At 45.5% G+C, this 17,142-nt stretch overlaps 1 protein-coding gene across 1 annotated transcript in view; it reads left to right on the top strand.

The window, feature by feature from the left end:
• The window catches only part of CD99L2 (CD99 molecule like 2), a 109,956-nt gene that overhangs the window by 87,595 nt on the left and 5,219 nt on the right, over positions 1-17,142 (top strand). The window contains exons 8-10 of the mRNA XM_017500910.2: positions 10,977-11,015; positions 12,159-12,278; positions 16,900-16,917. Of these exons, the coding sequence (XP_017356399.1) occupies positions 10,977-11,015; positions 12,159-12,278; positions 16,900-16,917 (177 nt within the window). The remainder of the gene's footprint in view (positions 1-10,976; positions 11,016-12,158; positions 12,279-16,899; positions 16,918-17,142) is intronic.

Here is a 17,142-nt window from a genome sequence, read left to right as displayed (position 1 = left end):
AAAAAAAAAAAAAGGATTCATAAAAGTCAACAGTAAGACTTCAAACAACCCCAATTTTTAAATGGGCAAAAAATATGAACAGACTTTACCAAAGAAGAATATAAAACAGGAAAATAAGATATTCGACATCATTTCTCACTAGAGAAATGAAAACAAGATAACCACTACACACGTTAGAATGTCTAAAATCCAAAAAGTTGATAATATCCATTGCTGAGGAGGATACAGAGCAACAAGAACTCTGATTCATTGTTTGTGGGAATGCAAAATGGTGCAGCTACTTTGGAAGAGAGCTTGACAGTTTATTGTAAAGTTAAACATAGACTTACCATATGACCCAGCAGTCATACACCATTGCTGGTTTTTGCCCCGATTGAACAATCTGACAGACTTCTGGAAGGGAAAAATGAAAGCAGCCTTGGGCAAAAATGCCATGAATTCAAGCTGTCTTTGCTGAAATCAATTTACTTTCCTGAAATGACTGACTTTTTGTCCACGTTTATAGTTGCTTTTTGAGGAGAGGATTTGTTGATCTTCTCACTCCCTCATGCCAGAAGTCTTCTCCCCTGGTATTTTTTGAATCCAGATTATTCATTCTATCTCCCCTCAAGCCCAGGCTGTGTTCACCTTCCCTTGGGATGACCAGCTAAGAGGTTAAGAGTGGCAACCCTAACCTCTTAACTGGTATTTTTGCTCCAGTTTGTCCTCCTTGCAGCTGCAAAAAAGAACCATCAAGAACATGAATCTGATCCTGTCATTCCTCTGTTTAAAAAAATACTGTGTAATAATGAAAAGACAAAACAGTCCAATTTAAAAATGAGCATAGGATTTGAACCTACACATCACAAAGGAAGTTACATGATGTTCAAAAATAATTTATGTACGTCGAACCAATCTGGCATCCCAGGGATAAAGCCTACTTGATTGTGTTGGATTCGCTTTTTGATGTGCTGCTGGATTCAGTTTGCTAGTATTTTGTTGAGGATTTTTGCATCTATATTCATCAAGCATATTGGTCTGATGTTTTCTTTTGTGTTGTGTCCTGCTACAGTAACCAAAACAGCATGGTACTGGTACAGACAGACACATAGACCAGTGAACAGAATAGAGAACATAGAAAAAATGCCACAGACCTACAACCATCTGATCTTCAACAAAGTTGACAAAACAAGCAGTGGGGAAAGGACTCCTTATTCAATAAATGCTGCTGGAATAACTGGCTGGCCATATGCAGAAGATTGAAATTGGACTTCTGTCTTTTTACCATATACAAAAATCAACTCAAAATAGATTAAAGACTTAAGTGTAAAACCCAAATCTATGAAAACACTGAAGACAAGCTAGGAAATATTAATCTGGAGCTAGGACCTGACAAAGTCTTCATGATAAAGACACCAAAAGCAATTGCAACAAAAACAAAAATTGACACATGGGACCTAATTAAAGTAAAGAGCTTCTGCACAGCAAAAGAAACAGAGTAAACGGACAACCTATAGAATGTGAGGAAATATTTGCAAACTATGCATCAAACAAAGGTTTCATATCCAGAATCTATAAGGAACTTAAACAAATTTACTAGCAAAGAACAAACCATCCCATTAAAAAGTGGGCAAAAGACACAAACAGACATTTCTCAAAAGAAGACATACATGTGGCCAACAAGCATATGAAAAAAAGCTTAAAGTCACAAATCATTGGAGAAATGCAAATCAAAACCACAAAGAGATACCTTCTCACACCAGTCAGAATGGCTATTTTTAAAAAGTCAAAAAATAACAGATGCTGGCAAGGTTTTGGAGAAAAGGAAGCACTTATGCACTGCTGGTGGGAATGTAAATTAGTTCAGCCAGTATGAAACAAAGTTTGGTGATTTTTTAAAGAACTTAAAACAGAATTGCCATTTGACCCAGCAATCCCATTATTTAGTATATACCCAAACATAAACATTTCTCTATCCTAAAGACACATGCATGTGCATGTTCGTTGCAGCACTATTCTCAGTAGCAAAGACATACAATCAACGTAAGTACCCATCAGTGGAGGAGTGGATGAAGAAAATGGGGTACATGTATACCATGAAATACTACACAGCCCTAAAAGAAGTGAGATCATGTTCTATGCAACAACATAGATGGAGCTGAAGGCCATTATCCTAAGCAAACTAAATGAGGAACGGAAAAGCAAATACCACATGTTCTCATAAGTGGGAGCTAAATGATGAGAACACATAGACACACAGAGGGGAACAACACACACTGGGGTCTATCAGGTGGTGAAGGTTAGGAGGAAGGGGAAGATCAGGAAAAATAACTAATGAATACTAGGCTTAAAACCTAGGTGCTGAAATAATCTGTACAACAACCCACATGACACACAGTTTACCTGTATAGCAAACCTGCACATGTATCCCTGAACCTAAAATATTTTTTTTTTAAAAATCAAAATTATTCTTTGGGGAAATACAAATTAAAACCACAGTGAGATACCACAACACATCCTCCAGAATAACTGAAATTTAAAAGATAGTATCAAATGTTGATGAAAATGTGGAGTGACTGTAGTTCTCATATGTCATTGGTAGGGATGTAAAGTTTCTTCTAAAACTGAACATAGACCTACCTTGCGACCCAGCAATTTCATTCCCTATTCAAGAGAAATGAGAGCTGTGTCCTGCCCCACTCCGACAAAAAAAAAAAAGACTTAAAAGAATGCTCATTGCTTAATTTACAATAGAAAAAAACAAAAACAAAAGAAAACCTGGAAACACCCAGGTATCAATAGGAGAATTGATTGACAAACTGTGATACATTTACATATTTATATAATGGAATGAGTTACTGATACAACAGCATGGATAAATGTCAAAAACAATATGCTGAGTAAAAGAGGCCAATGAAAAAAGAGTACATATTATATGAGCCCAATTATATGAAGTTCCACTACAGACAAAACTAACCTATAATGACAGAAATGAGATCTGTGGCTGCTGGGGTTGGATGTGTGAATAAGATCAATTGGGCATCACTTTCTGGGGTGATGGTTACGTTCTGTATCTGGATAGGGGTCTCAGTTTCATAGCTGTGTACATGTGTCAAAAGTTATCCACTGGTACGTGGAAGATTTGTGTGTTTCACTATATGTAAATTTTACCTTAAAAAAGGAATCATAAGGAAATGTAAATAAATTGCAAGGTAACCATAGGTCGAGGTCTACTGATGTCTGTAACTTAACTTTGAAATGCGTCAGTAAAACTAGATCAATTGACAAGAGGGATGGTAGACGTGCTAAAGTGAATGATGCAGAATGTTAATTACAGGTCTACGTGCTGGGAATATGGGTGTTTACTGCACAAAGTTTTTAGCTTCTTTGTATGTTTGAAATTCTTCTTAATTAGATGTTGGTGAAAAAAAATTAAAGAAGCAGGAACAACAACAAAAGCCTCTTTAAAGGTTCCCCACTGCTTATGAGATAAGTTGAAGCACCTTAGTCTGCTGACATGTTCTTTCTGCTCTAGACCGCCACATTCCTGTCATCTCCAAACATGGAGAAAGGCCAGTAGGTACATATGCCAGTGCCTGCACATGATGTTCCCTGGTCTAAACTGCCTGCCTTCCACCATGTGAATTCCCACTCATCCTCTAGCAAGTGCTACGTTACCTACCCATCCCTTGAGATCCCCTCCTCTCAGGAGGCTTCCCCCATCTGTGGCCCTGTGTCCCTGCCCACTGTTGGCCCTGCAGCACAGCTTCCATCTCCTGCCTCTGGGCTCTCCTAGAGCTTCTGTCATTCTGCTGGTACAGAGTAGCACATGTCATTCTGAACCACAGTGGGCGGCATGTATCTTTTTTGCTTCTACTAGGCTGGGCTTCCTGTGTATTCCTGACACCTCCATGCAGATTTGCCGGCATGAGGACCGTGGACCAAACACCTGACTTTGCTCTCTGCCTTCTCTGTCACACCTCCCTGTGAAGGCTAGAGTGACACTTTTGATTGGCGAAGCCAGGGTGAGCCAACTGATCCTCTGGGTCACATTACTGGTGAGATCATGGCATGACATGCTTTCTCCTGGAACCCCAAAGGAGTGTGAGAGCCAGGGCCCACCATGTTGCTAGCTGGGGAAGTGTGCACTCTTAGACAGCAGGTGAGCTCTGTGTCCACTCTGTAAGCCCAGCTTTCCCTCATATGAGCTCTGGGGTGATTTTCGTGAGAAGGAAAAGGGGAGAGAAGTAACAAGTAGCTTCTGTGTGGCCTCAGGCCATGTCCCTCTAACTAGTACACGGAAGGCCTGCCCTTGAGGGTGCTGGCGTACTTGTCTAGCCTCTTCATCAAGCAGATGGCTTACCCTGATCTTTCTCTGGCTCCTTGCTTCTGTTCTCAGTTGGTAAAGAACCTGGAGGGGAGGAGGGGGAGAGGGGTGTTATTAGCGCTCCCAGATCATCCTCACTGGCCTCTTGGTCAGAAAACTTGGAATAAATTGACACAAGGAACCAAATGGGGCCAGAAGCACTGCTGGCTGGGTAGAGAGGCCATTTGCTGCTTTCCTTTCTCCGCATCCCCAAGGAGAGTCTTCCTTCTGTGCTTCTTAAGGATCCCCTGGGTAGTGTCTACTCCATTGCTCTGGCTAGGTGTTTTACCCACTCCTTTGTTATCTCTAGACCTTTCCCAAACTTCTTAGTCCGCTCAAAGCTAGAGTTTCAGTGACAGCTCTTTCAAGGGGCTTTGGGTGGTACGAAATGGATGTCTTCACAGTGAGCTTTTCTTCTGCTCCAAGTGCAAACCCTCCATGCATTGCAGAGAACACCATCAAAAGAGGAGCCTTACCTGAACTTCTCCTTCGGGGTCTGAAGGTGAAAGCTGCTTTGCAGCACCCAGCATTTCACTGTACTAATTCCTTTCTTTGGATCACCACCTCCTGGGTTTAGCAGCCCATATACTGGGCTCACTCACTATACACCACTTGTTCATAACTACTGTGGGATCACAGGACTGCAACACTGCCTCATTATTCTTAATCAGAAAAAATTATTTTGAAAATGTTAGAATCATATTGGGCACATTTTTTACCCCAAAATGGCATTTTTTTTTAAAGGCCAAAACATGCAGTTCTTAAACACTGGGGCAAGACTAAAAACCCCTCCTTCTAAAGAGATACAGACATTCTGTTATCATTGTGTCTGGGTTGCATACATGGGCTATCTGGAGACATCCCCAAATGTGAAGTGTGAATGCCCTCACCTTAGTTCACAGGGTTAAAGGGGATGGTACCGACTCTAGTCAGTTGATAGACTGTAACTTTGAATGTTAGTTTCCTCCAAATGTAGCCTGTTCCCTGTTTTTTAAGTGTACAATTCAGTGGCATCAAGTACATTCACAATGTTGTACAATCATCACCACCATCCATTTCTAGAGCCTTTTCATCTTTCCATATGGAAACTCTGTACCCATTAAAAAGTCACTTCCCATTCCCCCTCCTTCCTGGTAGTTTCTCTTCTCTCTGTCTGTGAATTGGACTACCCTAGGAACCTGTGTAAGTAGAATCATACAGTATTTGTCCTTCTGTGACTGGCTTATTTTACTCAGCACAATGTCAGAGTTCATCCATGTTGACATTGTGCTGAGTAAAATAAGCCAGTCACAGAAGGACAAATACTGTATGGCTGAATATTCCATTGAATGGCTAGAACACATTTTGTCTATCCATTCGCCCTCTTGGGTCTTCGAAGAAAACATTTCTTTTCCATTTTCACTGTGTTTACCGTCATTGTCTTCAAGTATCTGGGCCCTCTCATGATCCCTTTCTGTTATGGACTAAATGTTTGTCTCCTGAAAATTCAAATATTGAAACCCTAACCCCCAATAGGATGTATTTGGAGAGTGGGGCCTTTGGCTTATGTGAGGTCTTGAAGGTTGGGTCTTGGTGATGGGATTAGTTCTAAAAAGAGATACCCAAGTGTTCTCTTCTTTGGACCTATTTCCACATTCATTTCAGCTTTTATAACATGTAGAGAAATAGGATGTTTCAGATGTGAGGAACAGCTCCCCGGCTCTGTTGTTCTATGATATAAAGAGACCCACTTGCTCCCTCAGACTCCCATTCCCCAAACACATACCTGGGCACACAGCATGAATATGGGTTTTCTCCCAGATGACCACCTTGCTGGTATCTTGGGAGCCTGACATAAGACAGGGAGAGTTTTAAGGTTCTGTATCAGTTTGGAAGGGGATACCCATTATATTACCTAGAGGGTGGGCATTCTCATCCCTGTGATGGGGGATGGATAAGATCTGGGCCTTGGAGACTTTCTGGAACAGTGAGGAGCGCCCTCCCTGGTGGCTAGCATAGGCAGCTATGTTTTGGTAATTTTTTTCAGTTCAGTTTAACTTGGTAACTATGGGGCATTTGAAGCAAGTTTTCTTCTCATTGTTTATTCATTTTTTAATAATTTGCTTATTTTGCACTTTGGCCATCTTTTTAGATAATGAAAATATATTTGCAAAATATCTAAAAGCCCTAGCTGTGTCTATTAGAATTCTAGAACACTTAAGAGTTCTAGAATTGTACAACACGTATAGATGTCTTTAAATTCTTGAACATCTGCCCCTGGCAGTTATAATCTTCCTACTGTTACATTACTCTCCATTCCCTTGGCAACCAGGTGGGTCAGGCACTCACCGTGAGCCCAGGTTGTGCTGCTGTCAGAGAAGGGCCTCTCCATGTGGTGCATCGCCACCTCCCCCAGATGTACGGCTGTGTGGGAATCAAGGCTGACATGTATGTGTACATCCTTGTCTTTTATCTGAGATGCTGAGGGTCTGACACATCTGTTGATTGCAGGGCTTACTCACAACTTTCTCACTGGGCTCATGCCTCCTGTTCTACCGGGCCCCTGTAGCTATGGTGGTTGCTATAGCTAGAGAGGTTTCTGTACCTATGAGACCTGCTATGGCAGTGGTCACTACTGCTATGGTGACAGTCCCTACTGCTATGGTGTTGCTATAGCAATGGTAGCAGTTCCTAGAGCTATGGCAGTCCATACAGCTACCTATATCTATAGATATCTACACACAAAGCAAATCGCAGCCTGCGATACACTGTACAGGGGGATTTCTGGTTCACTAGAAAGCTACTGTAGTCTCTTTGGTATATAATCGTGCACTCAGAGGGCAGGTGGGAATACAAAACATACTGAAGCTGAAGAGTCCACCAGTGACCTGTGAAATCGCTTCTTTGAGCTCTCACTTCAGTTGTGGGAAAGAGGGGTGAATGGATTTGCACATGGGGGCTTGCAGATTTAAAACTCTTCGGAAATTATATTAAAAAGACTTGTTTGTTGTTTCATGATCCAGGAAGAATCACTAGTAAGCTTTCTGACTGCATGCTTGGAATACTTTTTCTATGTATAAGTATATATTTGTAAATATTTGTGGTTTTTTTTTAAATAAAAATGGGATCATACTATGCTGAAACCATTTTTTAGTCAATGATACCCTGAATATCATTCTGTGTCATTAAAGGATATTATTCTAAAATATCATCTCAGTGATTGCATTATATTATGAAAAACCATAATTTCTTTAACCAGGACCCTAGTTTTGTAGAGAGACTCCCCCACCCCCAGCTTTGTGCTACTCTACACAGTGCTGTGATGAACATTGTTGTAGCCAAATGTGCACAACCCTAATTGTGTCTGTCAAATAAATTCCTAGCAGTCAAACGGCTGGGCCACAGGAGGTAGACACTTAAAGATGAGATGTTTTGAGTGGTACTGCTGAATGGTTTTCCATGAAGGTTGTGCCAACCTCCATTTCTACCACCAGTAGGTAAACAGCTGCCTGTTTTCTCAAATTGTCACCTCCACTGGGCATTACAGTTTTGTCATCTTTGCAGATTTGTTCAGAACAAAACACTATCCTGTTTAAATATGCATTTCTTTGAATCTAAAAGAGGTGAAACACTTTTTCAGTGTCTTATTAGACACTTTAAAAAATATTTTGTGAATTGCCTGTTTGTGTCCTTTGCCCATTTTTTTTTTCTTACTGGGGTCTGCATATTTTCTCATATATTTTAAGGACTCCTTTTACATTAGAGATGAGGGAGCCCTTATATATTCCATACACATTTTATTTATTCATTCATCAGTTGATGAAACTTTGGGTTGTTTATAGCTTTTATGAATACTGCTATGAACATGTTTGTGCAAATTTTTATGTAGACATATGTTTTCAGTTGTCCTGGGTATATATCTAGAAGAGGAATTGTTCGGTTATGTTGTAACTCCATGTTTAACTTCTTAAGGAGCAACCAAACTGTTTTCCATGGCAGCTGCACCATTTTACATGCCTGCTAGCAATGCTTGGGGTTCCAGTTTCTTCACATCCTTACCAACACTTCTTCCTTTCTTCCCCTCTCTCCCTTCCCCTTGTCATCTTCCCTTTCCTTTTCCTGTTTTTTATTATAGCTATCCTAACGGATATGAGATGGTGTCTCATTATGGTTTTGGTTTGCATTTCCCCAATGACCAACAGTGTTGAACATCTTTTCATGTGTTTATTGGCCATTTTTATGTCCCTTTAGAGAAACGTCTATTCACATCCTTTACCCATTTTTAGATTTGATGATTTGCCTCTTTATTATTGAGCTGAAGAGTTTCTTTATATATTCTTGATACTAGGTCCTTATCAGATACATATTTTGCAAATATTTTCTCCTGTTCTGTACGTTGTCATTTTAGTTTCTTGATGATGTCCTTTGAAGCACACAAGTTTGTAATTTTGCAAAGCCCAATTTCGTTTTTCTTTTGTTGCTTGCACTTTTAGTACTGAAGTTTTTACTTTTGATCTGATCTTTTCCATTTTGAGTTTCTGGCTTTAGTATCATATTTAGAAAGTCATTTTTTACCCCAAGATAACAGAAATTCCTTACCCCTAAATTTTCCTGTAGTGTTTTTATGCCTTCATCCACTTTATTTTTCCTGGGAACCGATCTTCATGGATGGTATTGGGTTGGATAGTTTATTTTATGCCAATAACTCATCACCAGTACCATCTTTTGCACAGTGTGCATTTTGTAAAGTAACTGGGTTCAGCCTGTGCCTAGAGAAAGTGGGCAGAACTCAGTAGCCCAACATGGCTCAAAGCCATGACCTTGGCTTGGCTGACTCCAGTGGCAGGCCTGTGTGGCTGACTTCAGGTTCATGCAGTGAGAAAGAACAGGATCTAAGATGACTGGCGGTTTTTTCTTCGCCTCACAGTGTTTTCAGTTCACATGCCCATCTGAGAAGACTTGCCCACAGGATGCGATCACTTTTTTTGAGGAGTAAGAGAAGCACATTTTATTTGTCTCAAGACAGGACCTCCTGCAGTCACACCTGGTCAGATAGGAACTACTGGAGTTGTGAACTATTGAGCTTTTGAGTCTTTGAAAGACTGGGAGGTCAGCCCTTTTCTCCATTTGTCCCTGGGGGGAAATTAGGAAGGGGTTCGACCTGTTTATATTTGTTATCACAGCCTGTTGCTCAGCAGTCTTATGATGTTTAAGTTGCTGTAATCCTCATAGCCAAGCACTCCTAAGGGAAAGGAGACGAGAACACTCAGTTTCATTCTGCCTTGAGGTGAAAGAAAAGGTTGAATTACTCAGAGTCCAGAAAAAATGAACTCATTAACTGAGGATGCCATGACGACAGCCACCTCCAGCACAGCAGACGGGGCCTCGCTGCTAATCTGGCTGTGCACAGTGACCCCCATCTTCCTGTTTGTTATGCTTTCTCCAACAGCAATGAGTGTGTGTGTGTGTGTGTGTGTGTGTGTGTGTGTGTGTTGTAAATGCTGGTACTCTTTGTTTTGTTAGTAACCATCCATATCCAATCAGGGCTCTTTATGAAATGCATAGAGCTCAAGGATTCAGCCATAGGTGGGAAGATAACAAACCTCATTTTTCCCCAACTATCTTTTTTTAAAATAGGCTTTATTTTTTGGATCAGTTTCACAGAAAAATAGGAAGGTACAGAGAGTTCTCATATTCCCCCTCCCCACACATGCGCACAGCCTCCCCCAGCCCTGCCGGAGGGGCACGTTTTCACAGTCCATGAACTACCATTCCTCCTGACTCTGACTGGTGAAAGAAATGTTGGAGCTCATTTGCCTTCAACATCCCAGGGTGGTTTCCCCTGAGAACCCTGGGCCTTGGGAACACAGTCTTCCTCCATTAATGAGCGCTCAGCCCTGAGAAGAAGGTGGCATGAACAATGAACTCAATGCTAATTAAAGTCCTGAAATGGCACCAGTTGCTTGTCAGGGAGTAGCTGTCTGGGGAAGGGGTATGTGCAAGTGTGTGTAGACTTGTGTGCCCACCACCATAGTCAAGATACGGAACAGTCTGTCACCACCAGGCTCCTGCCTGTTGCTCATTTATAATCACAGCCAACTCCCTCCCAACTCTCCCCAGCCCCTGCCAGCATTCATCTGTTCTCCATCTCTGTGATACTTCAGATCCTTTTGCATCTCAAAATAGTAGATACGGGATTGTGAGCCTACATTTGTTTATGTTCCAAGAACGACTTCGGCTATAGTTGAGGCAGTGGCTACGCCAGAGACCCATGGTGGTGGCAAAATTTAGAGTCAGGCTCTCCTGGCACAGCCCCCTGCCCCCTTTATGGTGGGGCCACTAAGTGCAGCTGCCCCACTGGTAGCAGGGAGGTGAAATAGAATACTGTGCCCGAAAAGCCCAGAATTCAGTGCATGCACAGGGCAAGGTGGCTGCCATTTTAATAATAAAAAGTTCCTCCTGGTGGCCTGGGCTTTGCAGGTGGTGGGCATAAGAAAGCAGGTCTTGTTGCAGTCCAGTAGAAGCCCACGGGTGGTCACTGGTTGGGGTCTTGCCGCATAGGTAGGATTGGAAGGGCCAGCATTGCCATCCATCTCAGCTTGCGCCTGAGCTGGCTGGTGGCAGGTAGTAAGTGCTTTTGTCTTTTCTCCAGGTGATGGCCGGTACGGCAGCAGTGACGACCCTGGATCTGGTGGGTTTCTGAATCCTGAGGCTCCTGTTGGCCATGTGAAAGGAAAATAAATCTCAGGACCCCAGAATCACTAAGCTAAGGGAAAAGTCAAGCTAGAAGCGGGCGGCATCACGCAAACTTGCCTCCCATTCTGTTCCTAAATAAGATCGCTACAAAGATGTAAAAAGCTGCCTACCTCCCTCACAATTTGCTCACAAGGAAATTTCTTATGGGCCTCAAGATCTTTACCCTAAAACAGCTCTGTTGGATTTCACCCTGGAGATGTAAACTGATAGCTGATCTTTAATGAGGGAGAGAGAGTCAGCCCTCTGTTCCCCTGAGACAAATGCATATCTGATTGCTTCCTCTGCCCAAGTGCTTATGTAAAAATGCAGATTCACTGAGCCAGACTAAATTGTGTATTCAGTGAAAGGCTGGTCAAGGAATCAGAAGAATACAACCTTTTGTCTCTTTCTCTTATCTACCTATGACCTGGAAGCACCCCACCCCCACCCCCTGCTTTGAGTTATCCCACCTTCTGGACCAAACCAATGCACATCTTCCACATATTTATCGATGTCTCATGTCTCCCTAAAATGTATAAAAGTAAGCTCTGCCGTGACCACCTTGGCACATGTCACCAGTGCATCCTTAACCTTGGCAAAATGAACTTTCTAAATGGATTGAGGCCTGTCTCAGATATTTCACAGCAACTACAAGGAGAGATAGTGCTGGCCCACTCTTGTCTCAGAGTTGGCTTTCCCCTGAATGTTTCCAATAGATAATCATGAAGCCAGTAGGGGGGTGTAGCTTTATGAAGGAATGAATATTGAAGATTGGGATCCTGGAGGAAGCAGCACCATGGGAGGCCCATGGGGCCTTAGTCACAGAGAGCACGGCACCTTTCCTATGTCTCCCTTGGAAGCTTCTCAAAAGTGAAGTCCTTACAGAAAACGAGAAGTCCTAGGCAAATCTAGAGGGTACCATGTCCTTGTAATGCCTTACAGCTGTGTGGCGTGGCCATCTCCTGCTGGCTTGTGGGCTATGGGCGTCTGAATTTGGTGCTTAGTTTGGTGCTACAGGAGAAGCAGGCTCCCGGGCTGCTCCCTGCTGTGCTTTGGCTCTGACCTCACCTGTTCTCATTTCTCCCTCTTCTTCACACAGACATGGTGGCAGAGACCGGCACCATTGCCGGGGTGGCCAGCGCCTTAGCCATGGCTCTCATTGGCGCCGTCTCCAGCTACATCTCCTACCAGCAGAAGAAGTTCTGCTTCAGCATTCAGCGTAAGTCTAGCCACCCACTCATGACTGGGAACCAGCTGGCAAGGTCTTTGGAGGTAAAGGGGCTGGGACAGATCCAGACCCCTCCACAGCCTGCCTGAGACCCACTCCCAAACAGACTTCCTGGGATGGGGGTGGAGGCTACAGTTTTGGAAATCCCTGGGGACAGATCTAGGCTGAATTAAAGTGTAAAGCAGCCTACAAGAGTGGATGGGGCTGGCCCTGATGACCTTCACCTTCCAGGGGCCCCAGCTCCCAGTGGTATTTCTGTGGGGACAAAGCTCAATGTCTGTTGTGATGTTTTCTTCACATAGAATAGGAGGGACCTGGGCTGCACCCACAGCTTCAGATCTCAGCCAAGGGGATGAGGGCCTTTGGAGGCGCTGTGTCACCAGCTCCTTCCCATGCTGCTGGCTCCCTCAGGAGCAGGAGGCAGCACTTCCTGGTGGTTTGCAAAGCACGGTCCTTATTACTCTGGCAGTGCCCCTGTCACAACCTGAGAAGTCACCACCTGGTGCTTTTCCCCCAACGAGCCACGAATTATGTGGAATCATGAATTGTCCAAAGAAGTAGGAATGCGAGAGAAAGAATGGTGTGGTTTGCCCCCCACCAGCCTTTACTAGGTTTTTAAAAGTCGGTTTTCATCTCATGCTGTAGCTGTGAGTCTGGAGGTCGTGGATTAATGGAATCCTGTCTTCACCCATCAGTGCCTCACATCAGGGAGCTCTGTGGGGAGGTGGTTGAGGGAACAAGACGACCTCGCTTGTCCATTTTATAAGCACAGATTGATGCTGTGTCCCTGTTTTCTGAGTGGAGCGTGTCTCCAGTTCAAGGCTGGTGATTTTCAGTTCCAGTGACAGGATGTGACTCAGCTGTAGCTTGTCTCTTTCCACTCCTTCCTCAGCCCCTTGGATACAATGGGCAGCTTTGAAACAACCCATGTGGGTCTTCCCTGACCCTTGCTGTGGTCCTCTGCCCTTAATTCTAGCCTGGAGCTGAGCCGCACAGAAAACTAACCTGGGTCCCAAGATGTTTTACTGAAGTCTCCAACTGTTTATTCATCTGACCATCATATTTGTTGATTTCACTCTTGTAGAACATTCTTGACCAGGGTGACACATACAGTATGCACAAAAGTACTGAAGGAGCACATTCACATATCAGTGCACAACCTGCAAAACTGTTCATGGCCACCCTGCTTGAGATCCCATTGACCCACCATGGACCCAGAAGCTTGACTGGAGAATGTTGTGAACAGGGAACAGGTCAGATGGAGTCCAGGACTGGGGACTGGATTGTTTTTAGAGTTATCCCTTTCCCTCAACTCAAAAGCCACGGAATCCTCTAACTGGTGAAAAATATGCGAATCCAGCATTCTAATTGCTTGGACACTGATACTTAGAAGGAGAAATTGGGTGAGAAGATTGAGTTGTGCTTAGTGTGGCGGGGGCGGTTTTGCATCAGCCTCCTGGGCTGTGCCTGGAACAAGGAGCCCAGGGAACCCAGACACATAGTCACAGCCCTTAATCTCTGACCTTGTTACTGCATTTAGAAAAAAGTAGAAGCAGCCTAATACAGGGGGTTTCTGTCCAGGAGGCCCCAAGGCCTCTGTGGACTCTCCCTCTGGCAGGGGGAGTGAAATGAGATGGGGACACTGGGACACAGCTCAATCTACATGGCCTTCCCTGTGGCCAGGGATCCTCATTTGAAACTGCTTTCCGGGCTGGGAGCTCTCCATATCCCCTCCCTGTTTCAGGGGAGGGAGCAAGGACCTGGCCAGCGCCACTGTGGGAGAACAACTCGGAGGGTTCCTCTTGCCGAGAGAGGAGTCAAGATTGTGGATGAGCATCGAGGTTCTCAAGATGGTCTCTTGGGAAAAGATAAAAGGCCAGATTTGGATTGAACCAGGCCTGTAGGGCAAAGCTAGAACTGACTGAGAGAAAAAAATCTTTTCTGTATTACTGATTAAACTAGTTGGTAACTAAAATGTCATTGAACAAATATTTATTATTAAAAAAAAAATCCTACACCCAGAGATGCCCTCAAAATGGAGGCCACAGCGGCAGGGGAGGTCCTGGTGGCTGGCTAGGGGGCTTCTCCTGTTCGGACCTTCGCTGGAGAGCTTCTCTGGCTGGAAGCACCACGTCAGATGCATTTTGCCTTGATTTTCTGATGATTTCCCCTTCTAGGTGGTTGGGGCGGCAAGGAGGGGTTTGGTTCGTAGCAACAAAGTAGTTGTGAGCTCTTTGGACACAAAGGCTCATGCCCTGGGAGCCAAAAGGGCTCACTAATGAGGTTTGCCAAGGAAGCAGTCTCGTCCTAGGCAGCTGTATGGGCTCACTGGGGCTGCCAGAACCAAGAATCACAAACCAAGTGGCTCCAAACAACAGAAGCGGATTCTCCCCCAGTTCCCGGGGACTGGGTGTTCCTTGGCTTGTGGCCACATCACTCCAATCTCAGTTTATATCCTAAATCCAGAATGACCTCATCTCAGCATCCTGAAGTACACCTGCAAAGACCCTGTTCCCAAATAAGGTCACGTTCACAGGTTCCAGGGATGTGGGTTGGGGCATCCTTGACTTCACTACAGCATCATTAGCCTAATGGTGAGGTGCAACAGTCCACAGTTTTCAAATACGTGCCCGTTACCACACAGGGTGAGAAGGCCAGGCCAAAGGATGGCTTTGAGACTTTAAAAACCTTGCTGAGAGCTGGGTGCAGTAGCTCATGTCTGTAATCCCAACTCTTTGGGAGGCTGAGGTGGTCGGATCACCTGAGGTTGAGAGTTCAAGACCAACCTGACCAACGTGAAGAAACCCCGTCTCTACAAAACTTTGCTGGGCATGGTGGTGCATGCCTGTAATCCCAGCTACTTGGGAGGCTGAGGCAGGAGAATTGCTTGAACCCAGAAGGCGAAGGTTATGGTGACCTGAGATCGTGCCATTGCACTCCAGCCTGGGCAACAAGAGTGAAACTCCGTCTCAAAAATAAATAAATAAAAATAAAAAATAAAAGCATGCTGGATAAAAGAAACTATTGAAAGCAGGTCTGTAGTTCCTCGTAAGAGCATCTGCCCAGGCATCATGCACTTGTCACCCACCCGCCATTGCCTCTCTTCCGGGTGCTGCACATGGGTGAAAAGCCAGCCCTGTAACAGCCTGGCAAGGGCAGGGCCGTGAATGGGGAGAGTTCTCGAGCTGAGCAGACAGGGTGGCCTGCCTGGGCCCTCCCTTGCTGGCCTTCAGTTTCCCTATCAAGGGTATCTCAGCTTCCTTCCTGTTCTGGAATTAAAGTCAGAGACTGGCTTGAGGCTGCTTAGGTGTCAGTCAGAGCAGGAAAAATAGGTTGATTTCCAAAGCACAAAGTAAACATCTTGATTGTATCTGTCTCTGCGGGACATTAAAGTCAAAGGAAAATATATTATTTCCACACTTAGTTCCTAAAACGGGCCAGTGTGAGGTTTTGCAGATTGGATGAGCAGGCAAAGCAGGGCAGTGTGCAGGAACCCACGTCGGCCCAGTGTGTCCGTCTTCAATTTCACCACACTTCCCCTCCAGCCTGCCTTCTCCTGCCGCCCCTTCCTGTGTGGCTGTCTCCCAAGCTGGAGGCTGGAGTCCTCCCGCCCCAACACCTCACGTCAGTGCATTCCCCAACCCTGGGACCTGTGCCACCTGCATAGGTCTCCTCTGGAGCCACATGGCCTCTGCGAGGCCAGAGCCAAGGTCTTCTCTTCATCTTCCATCCAGAAGCCTCCATAGACCTTTTGGCCTGTCCAGTCTCCTCCACACCTCACTCTCCTCCAGGAGCACCTGTTTTAAAATGCCTGCATTCCCCATGCTTCCTGCGGCCCTCAAGGTCCTGGCTGAGCCCCTGACCTTGGCATCGGAGGCCGTTCATGGTTTGGTCCCAACCACACCCTTTCACCTCCCTCAGCCTCCCAGAGGCCTTTCACTTCCCAAGGGTGCCATGTGCTCTCCATCCAGGGCCTCGCTGTCCCCGCTCCCGACCTAGCTCCTCACCCCTGCAGGCCTGGGGCAGCTTCTCCCAGCCTGTGGTCCCACAGCACCCCCTGCTGACCTCACCTGGTACCCATGGGGCAGGATTGGGCCGATTGGTGGGAGACAGCCACACAGGAAGGGGCGGCAGGAGAAGGCAGGCTGGAGGGGAAGTGCGGTGAAATTGAAGATTGGTTTCCGTGTCTGCAACTCCCAGCTTGCCTTGCTGCATCAGTGATCCGGAGTCTCTGGACTGTCCATTCCATGGTGGGGTTGCGTGGGCATCATGTCCCTGGCACCTGGCCCATCCGGAATCAGGAAGAGTCCCGCGGACGTTTCTAGGGTGGCTGAACCTACTGAGAAGCTAGGGGTTGGGTCTCCTGTCTCCACTCTTTTTCCCCTGTGCCTCAGCCATTGCCACATGGAGGTGGCAGTGGAGGGGACAGGGGTGCAGAACACAAAGCCCTGGGGAGACAGCTGGAGGTGGCTGTGAGGAGGGCCTGTCCCCACTGTGGCCTATGCTGGGGACCCTTGGCTTCCCTTGCCTCTGTCCTCAGTGTGGAAAGCCCACATGCTTGCTGCGGGAGCGTTCTGACACCAGGGTTCTAAGCTTTGTGTCTTGCCTTCAGATGCAGCGGAGGGTCAAGGTAACACCATGCATTGCCTTCCTTGCTTTCCTTTTGCTTCAGCCTTGATACTTCCTCATTCGCCCCCTACTCTGGTGCTTCCTTGCCGCTCTTCTCCCTCCTGCTTCCCTGACATTCACTGACCTGGCTGTCACCAGGACCATCTTTAGCTTGCCCTGATGCGTGTGAGAGGATGCCACTTGCCAGACACTCTGTCCCCAGGCTGGATGTGGCGGGGGGGGGGGG

Source organism: Cebus imitator, unplaced genomic scaffold (genome assembly GCF_001604975.1).
Source record: "Cebus imitator isolate Cc_AM_T3 unplaced genomic scaffold, Cebus_imitator-1.0 Scaffold273, whole genome shotgun sequence".
Classification (NCBI taxonomy): Eukaryota; Metazoa; Chordata; class Mammalia; order Primates; family Cebidae; genus Cebus; species Cebus imitator.
Note: the sequence above shows the minus strand (reverse complement) of the source record. Positions and strands in the feature narration are given on the sequence as shown.